At 40.5% G+C, this 19,263-nt stretch overlaps 1 protein-coding gene across 4 annotated transcripts in view; it reads left to right on the top strand.

Moving 5' to 3' along the window:
* Positions 1-19,263, top strand: part of Pde9 (phosphodiesterase 9) — a 398,535-nt gene that overhangs the window by 331,999 nt on the left and 47,273 nt on the right. For all 4 annotated transcript variants that reach the window (XM_065221202.1, XM_065221203.1, XM_065221201.1 and 1 more), the window contains one exon: positions 7,800-8,125. In XM_065221202.1, coding sequence (XP_065077274.1) covers positions 7,800-8,125 — 326 coding nt within the window. The remainder of the gene's footprint in view (positions 1-7,799; positions 8,126-19,263) is intronic.

The raw sequence follows: 19,263 nt of genomic DNA, 5'->3' as shown, positions 1-19,263 counted from the left end.
CTGGACTTTGAACATTCTCCTAATTCTAGGTTATTGAGATATTGTGTGACGCTTTTCTCCATGCCAAATGTTGGTTGTTGTTCCTAAATTATAGATCTCATTTAAAATCAAATCTCAATAAATGGTTAGCATTTGTAACGGTATCGTTTTTTGGGTATTTCAATGTCGTAGTCCGTAGTTTATATTTTTCCGACAATACGACCTCAACAATCAATAACAGGCCAGAGGAGCTAGTCGGATGAAGTTATGTTTGATAGAGCTACTGCAGCGGTCACATAATATAATTTCTACTAAAATGGGTAAAGTTTACCCTTTTATCAAATTTCAACATCTGAGTAACCGTTACCCAGTTTCTGTAAGAGGTAAGTCAACCCAGATTTGGGTAAATGCATGTTTACTCATTTTTGGGTTCAGTTTTGACCGATCTTGATGGATTCTACCCAAATTTGGATTGCTTTAAAATAGCGTGTATTCAAGCTGAACATTGCATTGGTCGATTCTCTTCATCGACTTTCTCTTTCGTTAATAACTTGAGCATATAACCGTTTCTTGATATCTTTGTCGTATTAGATGCTAGATAAAAGCTTCTTTTATAGATCTGTGTGCTGAAAATACCTGTGAATGTCTTTACATACATACTTAGAAAAATTCATGTAAATTTAGGTGGTCTGAGACTGACATATACGAGCGTCAATTTTGACATAAAATTGAGTCATAATAGACGCGAAATTCCACTCAATCAAACGTACTTTTCGTTGAGTAACGAACTTTTTAGTCTCGGAGCACTTAATTTTACATGACATGTTTGTTTACGTCTCATCCTTTATGTCAAAGATAGATTCCGTTACGTGTAAAATTAGGTAATTCTAAGTGTGTAGCCGTGGGAATACAAAGAGAAAGTCGACGAATAGAATCTGTCAATGTTACTTAGGACCAGTGCTGAGATTAGACAGACTTTCGCGCGATATTGACATAATTGTTTTTCACATAGTCACTGATAGACTTGATCTTCAAAAAAACATTTAGTCAAAATCTCATTCATTTTTTCGTCAATGGCAAAGATTCACATCACACATCACACATATTTTTGGTACATGCTTGTTCGCTTTAACGGCTCCTTGTAATTGTTTTGCTCAAGTCATTTCTCTATCAGTATTCACTCGGCTGTGTCGCGCGACCGTCTGTTTACTCGGCAGCAACCATTCTGTGGTCCTCCTCATTGTTCTTCATCAGCATGGTCGGTTGATGCATGGTTGACTTTGGAAAGCAACCGTTTCGTGATGAGTATGTGAGTGCTGACCACGTTTTGCGTCCATTGCTGCATTGGAAGCGCTCTGACCCCCGTTGGCGTAACTGCCATACACTGAAAGCGGTTCCAGTTCTGATGGAGGAGGCTTTTTGGATAGCGGAAGATAAAGTGTTTATTGTGTTGTACCTTTTGACTTTAGTTTTAAGATGTATTGTATAGTGACCAAGAATCCTTGGCTCTGCAAATTTAATTCGATTGAGCCTCATCAAAAAAAAAAATAATGAACAACAATTTAGTTTCGTGACAAATTTAGCTAATAACAAAATCTGCACATGTCAGTCACTGACAGCATGGCCACTGACAATTGACATGGTTTGCCTTGAAGATGACTGTCAGCTCAAATGAGTAACCAAAGCAGAATTTGGACTATCGCCGTGCATTATCGAGATTTTTCAGCACTGCTTAGGACCAACTATGATCCACGTGTGGGAGCTGCCTCCCTGGCGTCGGTAGCATTGGTATCCAGTACGGAAAACAAATCAAGGAAAAAAATACCGGCTGCAAACCACATATGTACTTCACTTCACTTCTGGACTGATCTAGAAGGAATCATCGGCTACTTGCCGGTCTAGGAACTTCTCTCAGCTACAATGCTTCTTCCTAAGCGTCGCAGATTTTTCATCACAATTCTCTTGGTTAAGAAAGGGATCCTGGGGATTACTTGCATTCTTAAACTTCCGTAAAGATCAGAATTTTCCAGGACGTTCAGAGAACTTTTGAAAAGTTAGGAGTTGTTTCGAAGGGGTCAAAAGCTTTAAGGAAGTTCATTGACCCCCTGGGAAGTTTAGAAAACTTACAAGAAGTCCAAAAATCTTCAATCTTCTCTGGTATTACGTGATTTTTTGGATTATCTCTGAGCTTCGTGAAAGTTCTCGTAAGCTCTTTGATGTTTTATGATTATTGTCCCTGTTCTCTGCCCCCTGTTTTGGGGTTTTTCTTAGTTCAAAAGGCGCAGAAATATCTGAAACGGGATTTGAATTGTTGGGCAGTTCTAGATCTTAAGAATAATGCCTGACCATCCTGACATCTTGAAAAATTTCCAGAGGCTTTCCTGAAATCCTGAAGGTCATTGGAATTATTTTTGAGCAACCTGGTGTCATCAAAGAAAATCTGGGAGACGTGATTTGAGTTACTGGATTAATGCCATATCCTGAAGGTCATTGAAATAATTTCTGAGCAACCTGGTATCATGACATAATATTTCAGAGACGTCATTTGAAGTCATTCAGAAGTCTTTGAAAAATATTCAGAGAACTTCCTTAAGATCTTTGATATAATGAAAGTTTTTGGAATAATTTTTGGGAAAAAAAAAACTAAGTGACGTGATATGAAATGATAAACAGCTGTAGATAATACCTGGTCATTAGAGTGATGCAAAATTTGAAATTTTCGCTCCACAATACTTAAACGATTCCAAATCGGATCCTGACTAACCTCTCAAAATTTGAACCCATTTGGTGAGAAACTGAGATGGCACAAACCATTTGAAGTTTGTATGGGAATTACTATGGTAAAACAAAGATTTTTGTTCATGTCTATCTAATAATTCACCATATCGGTCTGCTTCAAAAGCTTTCAACTGTGCTTGTAGGAAATTTTCCCAGCTACAACTTTGTTGAAGATTACTTTTTGATTAAATGCAAGAATCGAAAGTTATCAATGGTTCAATGCGCTGATGTCTTATGATCATGCTCAATCAACTGCTCAGCAGGCAACATTGGTGTTTCTGGGGCGTTGAATAGAACACCAAAATCATGGCTACTATGTCACACAGCAAAATACAGTGTTGCCTACAGAGCAGCTGCTTGATCATGTCATAAGTTTACTAATCTCTTAAATAATTAATAACTTTTTCCTGTCTCGTTTTACATAGAAACGATCTTCAGCAAAGATGTAGCTGAGAAAATTTTCTATAAGAATGGTTGTTGAGCTATTTCGCAGCTCAATATGGAAAAAGACTAGAAGCCAATGAACAAAAAGTTGAGATTTCCCATAGTAATTTACATGTAAACTTCAAATGGCTTGTGCGAAGTCTGTTTCTAACCAAATGAGTTGTAACTTTGGAAGGCTTATCAGGAACCGATTTGAAACCATTTAAGCACTGTGGAGCGAAAAAGTCAAATTTTGCATCAGTCTACTGGTCATCCTGGTGTCTTGAGAAAAAAATTACAGACAACTTCCTTATTACTTTCTGATCTCCTGAAGGACTTTGTAATAGTATCTGACCAACCTGGTAATATGAAAAAATATCTGATAGACGTTATTTGAATGTTTGGAGGATTCAAGATCTTCAATATAAAACCTGATCATCTTGAAAAAATATGCAGAGGACTGCCTTAAGCCTAAATTGAGCTGTGAGAGGACAGTAATAAGCTACAGCGAGAGCGAGTCTTGTTGAAACCATAGCGTATAATTAAAGAGAGTCCGATGGTATATCGAAGCACATAGCACCATTGGAATGCGAGAGACAGCTACATAGTACTTTTCTCCCTCTCGTACCTTAACAAAATCTGTTCGCCCCGCGCGTGAGAAATCTCTGAGGACGGAATGCACCTTTATGGTGTATTCAGATCTGAGCGATATTTCACGCGCGGAGAGAGATTTTGCGAAGGTATGAGAGGAATAAAAGTACTAGTTGTCTCTCTCATTCCAACGCAAATTTTGCTCCGCTCCGCTAATGTACGCTCAGATCTGAATACACCTTTAAGGTGAATTCCGTCGTGAGCGATATTTCACGTGCGGGGCAAGTTTTTGCGAAGGAACGAGAAAGAGAGAAGTAATAGTTGTCACCAGGGGTCGACTAAAAACTCAGAGTGGTGCAAAATACACTGGGGCTACTCTAAAATAAGGGAGCGCGTCCCTTATATTTGGAAGGAGAAAGAGACTAATGTCGTTTTCGTTTTTGCGGTGTAGCTACACCGGTGCTACACTGCCGTAAACCGAAATATTTGAGGGTGTAGATGTAGGATGCACCTTTGCTTACAAACAAATGATGTTGAGCTGTCAAAGACTCGCGCTTATTCCTGCTACACTACACCACTACACCAGTGCTAAACCGCAAAAATGAAAACGACATAAGGAGAGAGAGATTTCATATTTAGGAGAGAGTAGTTGGACAGTTCAGGTGCTACTTGCGTATAGCACAATCGAGTAGTGCACGGTGTTATGACGGGAGTAGCACTTTTCAATCGCGAGAGACATGGCTTAGAGATTTACAAGAATGGCCGCATATTTTAGGCTGGGTGCAGAATATGTTTACACTCATATAATATACAGTATGCAAAAAAAGTTTATCCACCCCCCTACCAATTTACATTTTTTTTTCTGGTGAAAATCAGTTTAATTTTATGAGTGTTCTTCCATGATTTATCAATTTATGTTTATTTATCACATTGCCATTGAAAATACGGCGTTTATATCTTTTCTTGAGATTTCATGAGATAAATAATGTAAAATTGTAAAAAAATACGCAAAAAAAGTTTATCCACCCCCAAACGGATACTATGATATAAGTGTGTTTTACAGAGTTTTAGTGTGTATTCTGCAACTTTATCGAATTTAATCATTATGCCTACCTGTCATTTAGTGCTCTTGAAGTTTTCGTGCTCAAAATTTCAGTTTTGTGTTCAAAATTGGAAGCTATTTATTTCAAAATGCCGAAAAAAGATCAAATTTAGATCAGTATCCGAAATTTGACTATTGAACATCACAAAACTTGCAAAAGCTACCGTGATATTGTAGATTTTGTCCAGCTTCACAAAGATACGGTCGCTAGAATTGTGCAGATGCACAAAAAGCGTGGTTCTATCTACCAGCCAAGCGATCGGGGTGTCCTTCAAAGACAAATGGCCGAATTGACAGAACTATCGTGAAGAATGCAGAGCTCGACCGGGGAATATCAGCTCCGAAAATTGCGAAACAGATTGAAAGCTAGTTTTCCATTCAACTGACATCACAATCCGTACGAAATCGTCTTCATAAGAAAAGTTTTAAGGGCAGACTAGCTCTTAAGAAGCCATGGTTGTCCGCAATATATTTAAAAAAAAAGTTTGATGTGGGCCCAGGACCACATTTCATAATATTGATGTGGGCCCAGGACCACATTTCGGTAATATTGAGGATAATTCCAACCGGTGGAAACTAACGATTTTAAATTGGCTCACTACTTGACTAGCCTATTGATCCCAAGGACATCTATAAGCGTACCTCATTCTAGTCGAAATTCTAGTACTACACTATGCTTGTTTTGATTTGCTATGAAATTTTGACAGATAAAATGAGGGGTTCATGGATTTTCTTATGTTTCGAGGGGTGCATCGATTATCTTGGGACCGAAGATAGTACCAGAGCTGAGCCAAAAAGTTGAGCACATTTCTTCGGGACCTTCTGGTCTTAAGCTGGGTTTAGACCAGGCAAGTCAAATAATCAACTCAGTTGAATTCAATTGGCTTGAAAAGTTGTGCCTGGTTCCCTGGTTTCCCTGTCTAAACCCAGCTTTAGAGTTAGCTCTTTGATAAAACGCCTTGGTGCTTTCGAGGATAATACGAGTTTGGCGTATTATCCTCGATGGAGCTTACCGCTATAAGAGAACCATGTTTTCCGAATATAGTTGCATACCTTACGAGTGCGTTCGCGTATGTGTAACTTACTAGGGAAAACGTATTTAAATCAATTCCGATGCAACGGAATGGTCCTGAGTGCCGTTCTTTTTAAGTTTTCCTTGGTGCAGTGTTTTCGCAATTCGGCAGATACCGGATGGTCCGTCATCAAAACAATGCTTGGTTAAATCAATGTTGTTTCATTTCTTGCTCTAACCAAATGATATAAAATCGCTGAATGCAGTGTATTGAAATTAAAGTCAGTGGAGCCGGGCAGTGCACTCTTATTTATGTTATTGAAAAAGTTTTCCATCTGTGGGAATATAACAAAGCAGTGTTGGCACTACACACGAGTAGTTCCGTTTTATAAACATATGACCCCCATGCAAGTAAACATACAGTTTACCGTGGATTTTCCACCCGTGTAGGTCTGCCATGGAAACGAGTTGCAGGAGCGAGTGCAGCCTGATTCAAAGTGGAAAAATTAATACTCGCATATTGCTTCAGTTTTCCCTCTGTTCTGATAAGTTTCACGTATGTTTGCAAATCCAAGCGAGCCACTAGAGCTGATTAAATTTTCCTCGTTTCCGTTGGCGATGATGACGATGGAGTCTGAGAAAGTCGGTCAGGAATCTTGAAAAGGTAACTTTCGAAATCGGATTACCCGAACCAATGATCGCCGTCATTGAATGCAACTTGTTACACAGATTCAATCCAAAGCTGGGCTGCAAAGGCTGAGCGTGGCAATCAGTTTCAGTTAACTGATGTGTAGCTGAGCTGCATGTCCATTAGCTGGTCCAAAATCAGCTGATAACCATCGTAAGTCAAAGGGAATGCCGAAGCAATTTTGGTCCTGATCCACGGTTGATGACGATGATGGGGAGATTGTGTAAGCCTCTTAGCGTTGCAACATACAAGGGTATTAAATTTTTGCCAGACCCTTTCAGTTGCACGGATAGATTAAACCATTTTCTGCGTGTTCGGGATCCAAATGAGTCATCCAGGAAAGAAAATTCCATTGAATTTCAACTTTCATTTAATCATTTTGAATTATTATGAATTCCGTTTTTTCTACTTGTAATCGAAAGGTTTCTGTTTTGATAAATAATTCGCAGTAATTATTTAAATATTGTGGGAAAAGTCGAGTTAAATTTAAAATTTCATTGTGCAACTCAACTAGTCTGTGAGTTTAACAGAAAATCGGAAGTTCATGCTGTTGAAAATACAGTCAACAAACTAGTACTTTATTGTTCACCGAAATTTTGCAGACTGAATTTTCAACGGCATGACCATTCGAGTTCCTATTAAAGTCACAGAGTGGTTGAGTTGGGTGATTTTTCGATTTAAAAAAATGTTAAACTATGACGATTTTGCGACACCTCAAATATCGTCCGATTGAGCCCTTATTTTGCATAGCGTCGTTTTTCAAAGCAATAAACATGCTGCACTTGTACGATCCATGGCCACACTTCGCCAGCAGATCGCCTTCTACTTGGTCGATCCACCTCTTCTTCTTGTTCCTGTTGGGTCGCTTTCTAGAACCATTTTCACTGGGTCGTCGTGCGGCATTCTTAAGACGTGCCCAGTCCACCGTAGTTCATCCGCCTCCTCCACGTTCCGTTATCCATCTGCTATCCGTCCTCCGGAGTCCAAAGTAGGCACAATTATCTGTAGTCTCAACAAATCACAAGTCTAGTTTGCGACTGTCCTCAACTTTAACTCAGTTCTATTAGACACACCTATTTAGAACGCACATCGAACCGGTGTCGTTTCGTGACACAAGTTGTGGAAACTGGTCCAATTCAAATCGTAAAAACTCCTCAACTAGTAATACTCCTGCTTAATGTGTATACTCACACCAACAACCATTACTAAATGTCCTCTTCTTCCAGGTCTGTCGAGCCGGCCACTCTGCCCACCGCACCGGAAGACCAGCCTGCCGAAGCACTCGGACGTGAAGAAGCACTTCCTGGAGATTGCCGATACGACCCTGCCGGACGAGGTGAAGGCCGCCCTCCGGCTGCCGGCATTCGATTCCTACGAGTGGGAGGACTGGGACGTGATCCACCTGATGCAGACCATGTTCGTCGAGCTGAACCTGCTGGAGAAGTTTCAGATCCCACGGGAAACGCTCCGCGAGTGGCTGTACGAGGTGTACAAGCACTACAACAACGTCCCGTTCCACAACTATCGGCACTGTTTCTGCGTGGCACAGATGGTGAGTATCTGAAAACCCTATTCTCGCTAACCGGGGGTGGGATGTAATGGGATAACTTTTGCCAGAGTGCAGTCCTATGGTTGCGTTCTACGGATGATTGAAATTTAGCTGTGTGGAGCTTCAAAGTTTGAGTGATGGTCTCGTATTTTCTCTTCGCAGAGTTAGAAAATCTCACATGGTAATGCGTTTGTAGGCAAATGCATCCTCTTTTCCTGGAATGGGATTATTCGTTCCTTGGTGAAACTTTTCGCTATTATTATAAAACATGACCTGCTTGGCCTGTGGCAGGCGTTCGGATTGTTCCCGAAGAGCTCCCACTGTATCAACCATTGCATTGTGAAGCAGAGTCTGGCTGAGTGACGAGTGCTCGTTGGAAAAGAAATACAATGCTGCACTTTATTCTATCTACGATTGGGTGTAGCATGAATGTATGCATGAGCTTTGCTCAGTAGTCCTCCAGCAGGATGGCAATGTCGTACAAACCATCACATCTCTTGGCGGTTCAATCCATCATCGCATTAAGTTTTTTTTTCTATCCTGGAAAAGGGAAAATGGACGGAGAATTGAGTTTTTTCTTCCACTCTCTCTCTCTCTCTTTATCGTTATGATTTATTCATTGTTGTCCTGATGGGTTGATGGAATGCTGAAATGAACTGAAGTGCATACATCATTCGGTAGTGATTTTACGAGATAAAAAATGTTTTATTAAAAAAAATAGACGCGATTACAATGCTATAACACGACATACATTTTACGATCGATTTTGATTTCAACAAGGTTTGATGACACACATAATGGCAACTAACATGGTGGATGCAAGATTGGATACTCTTTCACTTCATTAGCATCAACGGCTTTACTTCCCTGATCAGAGATTTTATGCCTCAGAACATCCCGGCGGCGCCGACTGGGACTGAACCCAGGCAGGGTTACTCCACTATAAAAAATGTTTTTCGGAATTATGGAATCATTGGATACTATTATGAAAATTTGTACTTGTCAGAAACAAGAAGAGGTTGGAAGGTATGTATTTGACACATAAAACCTGCCAATTTCGCTTTCAGTGCGTCATAATCAGCGAATTTATGACTCGTGAGCGTTCACTCAGAGTGAGCGCTCATGAATCGTAAAATCGCTGATTGTGACGCACTGAAAGCAATAATGACAGGTTTTATGTGTCAAACACCTAGTTCACAACCTTATCTTGTGACTTACAACTACTTACTATCATTATAATATCTAATGATTTCATAATTCAGAAAAACATTTTTTTTATAGCAAGTGAGTGGAAGCAAGCCTGAACCCAGGCCTGCTGGGGACGCCAATATCTTATACATTATAAATTTAGAAAATTTTGAGCATTTTGAAAATCACCCTTTGTGCAAAGTCCACGGGACATATGATTTACTTTACTTTGCAAAGTAAAACCATGACAATCAAAGAAAATGTTGGTCCTTTTTCCCCTTACATTCAACAAGAAGATAAACTGACTGGTCGACACACGAGACTTATAGCTCGAGTTGATATTGGTTTGTCATTGTGAATCTTAAAAACTCTATTATTCATGAGATATGAGATGATTGCTATTACTCAGTTATTAGCCCTCTTATATCGATCTAACTTTAACTAAATTTGGTAACAACGTGAATCCATTGACATAACTATGAAAATACTAGATAGGCATCAACAGTAAAATTGTAATTGTATTGTGCCGGTCATTGAGCAAGCCACGATTGTTTGTAAAATGCCTATCCCGGCAACCCGGTTTTTCCGTTACCTTGAATGTTTTGGTTTGAAATCGGAATGACGATGACGCGGGAAGTGGTGGGTGTGCGAAATGTTGGCGTTTTATGTTCAATGGATGATCAAAGTTCTGTTTTTTGGGGTTTTATAATGCCCTCAAAGGCAGACCAGAAACCTAGCCTTTCGTGCTGTGAAAAGTAACGGTTTATCAGTGGCTGGGAAGAGATGGAACCGGTGGGGAACATTGGTGGAGACCGACTATAGAGGATGATGAATCGACTTCTGTAGTTTGTTTTGTGTGAGTTGCATCATTATTGAAATTAAGGATGCTAATGGGGTCTGAATAACTGCCTCTTTCTCTTGAACCCACTCTAGAACCTACATTTCGTATTTAGATCTATAAGTGAACTGCTGGTCTGAGTTCCTCTGGTATATTCAATTAAAGGATATTCCTGAATGTATAGTCAAACAGCACGTAATGTTGTGAACAACTACAATTACAGTTATCCAGCAGTGCTCCCATTTTATTTACAACATCCTAATGCCTACGATATTGCGCCGAAGGTGTGCCGATGGATGTGCCTAAGCTGTGCCAAATCTAATTTCGTCACAATGTGCTGAGTGACTCACGCGTTGGAATGTATACATAGAAATGTCATTTATTTATTTTTTAACTACTAGGTGGGGTAAAAAGTAACCTCTTCAGGAATGAAAAAAAAAATATTCAATATAATTCCAACGATTTTCCAACTTCATGATCCCGTCCGGAAAGTTATTTTCCGGAAGGTCTGCAAAATTATCCTCCGCGGCGGCGATGATTTCCTCACATGATCTGATTTTTTTTTAATGATAAGCCATCTTTTGAGGTTTGGGAAGAGATAATAATCTGAAGGAGCCAAATCGGGCGAATACGGTGGATGCGGAAGCAATTGGAGCCGTAAGTCATTGATTTTAGCCGTGGTTGCGATGCTCTTGTGCGCCGGCGCATTGTCTTGCAAAAACATTTTTTTTTTCGCTTCAAGTAAGGCCGTTTTTCGCTGCAATAATACACAGTAATACTCGCTGTTTGATGATTTTTCCTTTTTCAAGGTAGTCCACGAAGAGTATGCCATGACAATCCCAGAAAACCGATGCCATAACCTTTCCGATCCATCGAGCCTCCCTAGGCCGCTTCGGAGCACTCATGCCGGCTTCAGTCCATTGCCGGGCACTCATTCTGCTCTCTGGGGTGTAATAGTGGATCCAAGTTTCATCAACAGTTACCAATCGACGCCAAAAGTCCACCCGATTCCTCATCAGCAAGTCCAAACAATCTTTCTAAGTGCTCTCGCGTTCGTGTTGTTGGTCAGGAGTGAGCTTGCGTGGCACCCAGCGCCAGGATAGCTTTTTCATATGCAGAATTTCGCCCAAAATATTGCGTGTGCGCTCAGTACCAACCTTTGCGGTATCTGCTAGCTCACGCACCTTCACTTTCCGGTCAGCCAACACCATTTCATCGGAGGGCCTGCCGCTGCGGACTTGATCGGTGGTGGAGATGTGGCCACCACGAAACTCTCGAAACCAATATTTGACGGTGTAATCTGACGGAGCATTAACCCCATAGTATTTATCCAACTTTTCTTTTGTTTCCTTCGCCGTTTTGCCTCTCAAAAAATAATGTTGATTGCAAACACGTCAACAACAATCAGCTGTCAAAACAAACCCAAAGACAGTCTCGCACTGAAATTTGGCATGTCTGCCTAAATATGAACGGACTACAAAGCACCATAACCTTTTTTGCAGTAGCAGTGCATTCTGGCGGTCAAGGAGCTTACTTTTAACCCCTCTATTTACTAGGCTCAGTCGTGTGTGAAACTTTGCGGAGCCAATAATCAGTAATGTTTGAATTTACATTTTAAACAGCAGTAGTTCTAGGTTAGTATTGGGCACCAATTACTCGTGGCGGGCTCGAGGTTAATGGGTAACAATTTCAATTGGAAGGAGCTAGGTGGGAAATTGGTGTCTGAAGCATCCTTCAGATACTACTCTCGGACGGTTGACCAAATCCTGGCTGGGCAGGGGCAAGTAGCATAGAAGCAGGAGGATAATAAGACTGGGACACAATGGCTGGAAATTGTTTGGAAAGGAGGGGATGATCACATCAAACCCTAACATCAGACAAACAAAGGAATTCGTAGATCGCCTGGGTTTCCAGTATATCTCTTACCTAACGGAAAGGGTTGTCTACCTCGGGCCACTAGGGTATCCAACCGTCGTGCTCTGGAGGCGTCATTACCCGGGCAATACCAAACTGCGTGATCGATGTCGAAGTTTATTCTGTAGAGATGTGCATCTAGCGAAGAGTGGTTGGACATAAGTCTTGACATCACGCGAATGAAGCCCCGACTTACATCCAGACTTTTGAACCACGCTCTCGAAGCAACATTTGAAAAAGTGAAATGTAACCACCGCCCACGAGAATTATTTGTCCAATCGTTTTGCCAACTTAAAAGAGAACTCTGACGTACTAATGGGAAAAATTCATCATTTGAAATTCTTCTATCATAAATCTCGCCTTGTTGTGCACCCACCTTTGCGAGAGAGTCTGTCTTCTCATTGTCTGGGATTGAGCAATGTGAGGGGACCCATACAGAGGTAATCATATATGATCTTTCGACCAGCAAACTCATCTGCTCCCTTACCTTTGAAAGGAAATAAGATGAGTGCCTACCTTGGTTCATCGACCGAATAGCCTCAATCAAACTGAAACTATCCGAGGAGATGAAGTAATGGTCTATGGGCATGTCGGGAATCATTCCCAATGCGAAGTTGATTGCTGCTAGTTCAGCAACCTTTTTTGGCCCCCAGAAGAGTGCACAAACTGTCAGTGATTAACCGGATCTTCATACGTTATGATTTCATATCAATTTTTGACATTCAACATTTCTTCCTGACTTTCTGATGTTGTCAAGACTAAACTAGGTGTCAAATCGCAATAAGCCATTTTGTCTGTTTTAAAATGCGTAATTAATTGTAAATAAAAAATGCTTTAAAAGTTAAAAGAATTGCATCTCATCGTAAGGAAAAATCGAAAATAAACTAGGCGTGGGTATGGACAAACCATTGCATTCAGTAGTGCTCTCTAACGCTGCATTGAATATTTGCTTAGCATAAGGAATGGATTGTTTTGATATTTTATATTTTCCTAAAATTTACAGCTACAACGTTTGGTTTATTGTCTTCAGCAGCAGATTCAGCAAGATCTGAATCTTTAAAATAGTGAACCAAAATTATTACTATGAATCAACCATCCTTCAAGTTTCCCAGAAAGTGAAGCTGCAACTTTATCGCGCTCTGATTTTAATTTTCTGTAATTTTCTGTTCGCAGATTCTCTGCTTGACCGCCAAGCAGTACAGTTCGGTTTTTGTGCGCTCTGTCGAGTTGTTCGATAAGGGTGCTGGCGTGGAGTTTTCGGTGCTCGCATTTGATTGGTTTTGTGTCCCGGGCGTGATGGTTTGATTCGGAGAGGTTTGTGCTGATGTTCTCCCCCTGTTACTGAGGTGCTTGGTGTGAACTCGCTTCTTTTTGTTGCCGGTGTGACTTGACCGCGCTGATGAATTGTTAGGTTTTTACGATGTGCTTTGCTTTTGTGCACAGAGTGAATTGAAAAAGAAAAGTGATTGCTAGTTATTATGTGGTTGGAATCGCTGCAGGAGGAATTGTTTAAAAATTATTAGAGAAAAAGAGCATCGGGAATGCGCTCCCGGATATATTGATTTCGAGGGGACGTGTCTGGTTTTGTGGGCAGTGCGTCGGATGGTCGGTTTGGTGTGGCTGGTGACTCGCCTGCGCTTGTTGGTGTCGCTGTCAGGTAGGGAAAAATTTCCCTTATCTGGTAATGGTGTTGCCATGCGTGGGTGAGATGTCGGGTGCGCCGGATCGGGGATCAGTCGTAGTTTAGGTACTTTGTGAAGTAAGGAGCACGGTAGCCCATATAGTTTTACTGGTGACCATCGTTCGTGTTGTGCGATTTCGGTGGGTTGTTGACACAAGTTAATGATTTTTTTCTGAACTTATTGTTCTAAACAGTGTGACCACAGTGAACGTTCGGATTATTACGCGTATTTCGCTGATTCGTTTGTGATTAAAATCAAAAAGGTTAGAGGCGAGAACTTTTTCGGATCGATATCCGTAACGGTTAAAATTTTCGCTGTTTATAATGTGTTGTGATTCAAAAAGTTCTATTGAGGTTTCATGGTGGTAGTTTTTGCATTAGGAAGAGTGCCATGTTCCCTATTTATATGCTTTTATGTGGTTGTGTGTATTTTTTATTTTCTTTTAAAATTTGTTTAAGGTTGTGTTGGTGCTGCCATAGTGATTGTATATGATGAGCTTGTTCCAGTAAAAAAAAATGTTTGTTTCCTGGTGGGATGACCTCGATCACGTGTGATCTATTTTGCGGTTTTAAATAGAACATAAGAAAAGTGATACTGTCGGTAATACATAACGAATAATCCCAAGCCACTATTGTAGAAAATTGCACCTGTTTGGTCTTGGGAGAAACGCTTTGGAATGTTTAGAAATAGAGTGCACACTTGATCTAGTTTAGGATGTATTATTGACTGCTTTCGAGAACGTTATTTCATTTAAATATCTTGTTTAATCAAGGCGTTAACAACCGTTACGTCAGTCATACTCAGTCATGTAGCTTGTTATGATGTAAAACTGTAGGAGGCACTATAGCCTGAACAATGTGTAAAGAGCGGATCGAAGCATTGATTCATTGAACTTAATGAAGGCTAAAGTGCTTTTTCGTAGCTGTTAGCTTTCGGATTTGAAAGATCGTCGGTTGCAGTGATTTGCTCACTGAGAAAAATAACGCGGTCCCAGGTCATTAAATATCAAAGAGATTTATGGTCAAATCGCTTGTGTATCGTGTATTTTGCAAAACTTGTCGTCGCCGGGTTTAAATGGTTACATCGACTCCAGTCAGTAAATGTTTAATGTGATATGAGGGGCTCTGTGGCCTTTGAGCAATCGTATTTGCATACTGAGCAGAACATCATGAGTCTAATCTCAGGCCCATCCACATTAAAGGTTCGTGAATTGCTTTATTTGTTAACATTACTGCGTGGTAATAGCAACAACAACAACAAACAAACAACAAAAGGAGTTCGTTTGCCTAGTAAAGGGTGTCCACGATGAAATTGCCACACTATGAAATTGCTCTAACTTTTTAACCGTTGGGTAGAATTTAATGAAAATTTGGGTGGATTTAGTTCATAGTGCATTATTTACACAGTTTTAAAGTCCTGTGATCAAAACTCGCGGAAATGGAGTCGAAAGAACAGCTCGTGCGTGATAAAATCTTGCGCATTCATCACGAGAACAAGGATCTCTCGCATCGTTCCATCGCTAAAACGTTGGGAATCGCGAATTCTATGGTGTCGCGAGTGATTAAGCGGTTCGAGGAACGGTTGACCACCGATCGGAAGCCCAGAAGTGAAGGAAAAAGTATTCCGTACAACACCAAAAATCACAACCGCGCAGTTGGGGCCTTCAACCGAAATCCGAACGCCTCCGTTAGGGATGTGGCTAAGAAGCTGCACCTAAGCCGAAGTTTTGTCCAGAAGGCCAAAACTAAGGTTGGGCTTCGAACGTTCAAGGTACAAAAGGCCCCTAATCGCGACGAGAAGCAGAACAAGTCCGCCAAAACCCGTGCCAGGAAGTTGTACCTCAACATGCTGACGAAAGTTGAATGCTGCATCATGGACGACGAAACATATGTGAAGGCCGACTTCAAACAGATCCCCGGCAACCTGTTTTTCACGGCCAAGGATAAGTTCAGCGTTCCGGAGCATGTCCGCACTCAGAAGATGTCCAAATTTGGTTTGGCAAGCCATCTGCACGTGCGGGAAGCGGAGAGCACCTTTCGTGACCCAGGACACAATGAACGGACAGGTGTACATAAAAGAGTGCCTCCAGAAGCGGCTGCTTCCTCTCCTGAAGGCCCACAACGTCCCAACAATCTTCTGGCCGGATTTGGCCTCATGCCACTACTCCAAGGACGTGCTGAAGTGGTATGCGGACAATAAGGTCAATTTCGTGCCGAAAATGTTCAACCCTCCCAACACTCCGGAGCTCCGCCCCATCGAGAAGTACTGGGCGATTATGAAGCAGCACCTTCTTAAACGACCTAAGGTAGTGAAGACAGTCGAGGAACTGAAGAAAGTATCGGTTTACATGCAAAAAACGGTTGATTCACAGGTTGTGCAGAATCTTATGGCCGGGGTTAAGGCCAAGGTGCGGGCATTTGCGTATGGACTGTAAATAAAATACGAGTAAAATGGTAAAATGAAGTTTAATAGTTATTTCTCAATCCCTGAAAATTTGATGGCAATCGGATGAAAACTCGAATTTTGCGAATCAATTTTGTGTGTGGCAATTTCATCGTGGACACCCTTTAGCTAACGTTTTTGCTTACTGAGCAGAATATCGTGGGTTCAATCCCAAGCTCCTTCGCGTTAGGACATCAATTCAGCTTATCGTTTACCAAACCGAACCCTACTGCAATCCCAACCCTCATACCAAATATCCCAGTGAATCCTCGTGGAAGTGCAGAGGTTATGTCAACACATTCCTACCCATTCCTTTCTTAACCTGTGTTCGGGCGCGGCCGGCGCTGGTATTGTCTAGTTTGAGATCATCTGTTCTTAGACATTAAGGATGATCGTCTATTGGTTCTCTGTGTAATTACAGCTGTTCTGGCTATAACAAAGTAGGAACCGTGGGCGGTCAATCATGCTCATGCTCATGCTCATGCTCTAATTTTAATCTTCTGTTCGCACTTCATGACAAATTATATTGAAGCATCTCAAATTTGATCCAGCAGCACTTCCAAACGAAATAAATAATACGCATTAAGTTTGACTTTACCATGCAAAGACAAATTTCAAACCATTTGCCTTTCGAAACTCAAACTACTTAACCGGTGTTTCTTTTAGAATAATTCTAAAGGGCCACCCACATTAGATACGTTTGTATTGCGTTGACGTAAATTGGACAGTTAGACAATAGATTTAGCTGTCACGTTGCCGCAACGCACTCTAAAAATAGTGTTATAAATTTCGTTCCTAAAATTAACTGACAAAACTTTGATGATGAATTTATCAGTTTTCAATTACTTTTCCTTGCATAGGCTGCAATTTTTTTTTTCATGTCTCGCTTTGTAACGTTTCTCTTCTCTTATTTCATATAGGGAAATGAATATTTCTGGCCAAACATCATGATTTGTGATTCGTATGTTGCCCTTATACAATCACACACTACCCAAGCAACACCATTTGTTTCTCAGCTAGTAACAACAACTTTAGTGCGACTAATAGACGGTCTAAATTATGGACAACGCACCGCATATCAAACTTCATTGTACCTTAAAAAACGCAGAAGGTGGAGTCTCTTTGCAACTTACGTTTGCTGCAAAAGGTGTTGTAATCAAAGATGCATGTAACATGATATTTGCATGACACAACTTGTAAATGAGGTTTTAACTGAAATATGAAAAACAGTACTGTGATGTTTTCGAGTACACGTGAATGACATTCAAGTTATCCATATAAATTTATTGGATATTTTTGTGACGTGATGCGGAAAAAGCATACTGATGTTTTTATTTGGTCTGCAAAATCAGAGATGACAATCGTAGAAAAAGTCATTGGAATAATAGTATGAAATTAATTACATTAAAATATTGATAAGTAGTCAGTTTTTTCAAACGCTTCAAACGTTTTATGGTGAAACGAAAGATTTTACTTCGAATAAATATACGTACATTCTGAAAAGTAACACCTTGATGCCACAAATTTGCAGCTTAAAAAATGTGTCGAAATAAAAAATTGATCTCCAAAAAAATATATACATATTCAAACTATTGGAAAACATTATAGCTGTAATAAGTATTTCATGTTTTTATGTTAATAGGATGTGCAACATGAATAAATTGAAAAATAAGTTTATTATGTTTATTTCTGGTGGATTACATATGGCTGCCAGCCATCAACAGCATTCTGATTGTGTACATTGTACGACCAGTACAACCATATTTATTTGTATGTACGGTTGTGTTTGCGACTGTGATTAATTTTTGGCTTAACTGGTTTCGGCATTATGAGTCATAAGTTCTGGCAATCCGCCCGCTATTTGGTGCCGTTTCCAGTTCGCCAGCAGTTCCGGCAAATACAACATATTTGCTGCCCCCTGCTCACGCAACAATCAATACAACGTCACCTCAGGCTTCTCACCGTTCTATTAAGCCCTTTGGAACATCCGGTCGATTTAGAGACTAAGGCCATGCCAGCCGCTGTTGGTAACGTCTTTAGTCACCATCGTCCCCCGCCATCCGTAATCCTATCCTCCTCGTGGTGGTCTTCCATTTCCTATGCAGATGTTAGCACATGCATTACGATTTCTCCGCTTTTGCCAATGTTGTCCAAAAGTATGCTTACTTGGAACAAGATTGCAAACAGGTTCTTCAGCACATCTTTGTTCGTCAACTTTTTAGTAACATCTCGAAACAGTTGCTCAATAGGTACAAAAAACATATAGTTCACAGTCTGATGTACCAAAGTTTTAAGAAACATATTGTTTTATGGAACTCTCATTCAACAAACACAACACAAGTTAGATTTGTTGCTCAAGTGTTTCATACAATATCACGTAGCATATAACTTCATACCAATATGAGTGTAACATGTTTGCTCCTCCCATTTGATGCATGATTTGACAGGTCATCCAAGCAGTACATTGAAACAGTTGAGTTTCATTATTGTGACCTAAAGTAAATGAAGCAACAAAGTTGAAACTTAGTCGTATCAAGATGTATTTCCTGTGCCATTTAAGGGATTTCTGGGCAACTTAAATAAAAAAATTGAGATGTTTTCTGTGTTGCTTGGGTACGGAACTGCATGACAGTCAGCCAGGGAGCCTTCTGCTACTTCAAGATTTTTTTTCCAAAAAATCTGTATATTTTTTTTTATTTAATTTTGTACTGTACTGACTTCTGTGCAATAAGTTATTATCCATTTAGTAATCAGCATGCAGCCGGGCTCCCCAAGCGCAAGCACGCTGGTCTGATATACGCCTGCAGGTATACGTCGAGCAGCACACATTAGTAGTAACGACTGACGGCCGTCGACAACGTTGTTCTGCATGGTTTTCCCAATCTAAATCTATGATGTGGGCGATAGTGAGTAATGTGTGAATTTTTGACTCATTTTTCGTTTCAATGATGATTAGCCTTCAAACTTAGCTGGGTTTAGTTAACACAGAGAAAGGTTTTTTTGCTTTAATTACACTAGAAATTTCTGGAATGCTAATGCCTGTGCCTATGTGATACTTGTCCAGGGAATCGATTGCG

Source organism: Ochlerotatus camptorhynchus, unplaced genomic scaffold (assembly GCF_037179485.1).
Source record: "Ochlerotatus camptorhynchus isolate MF236.1 unplaced genomic scaffold, CSIRO-AGI_Acam_v1.1 ptg000140l, whole genome shotgun sequence".
NCBI lineage: Eukaryota > Metazoa > Arthropoda > Insecta > Diptera > Culicidae > Ochlerotatus > Ochlerotatus camptorhynchus.
The sequence above is the reverse complement of the archived record's forward strand: the minus strand, read 5'-3'. Positions and strand labels throughout refer to the sequence as shown.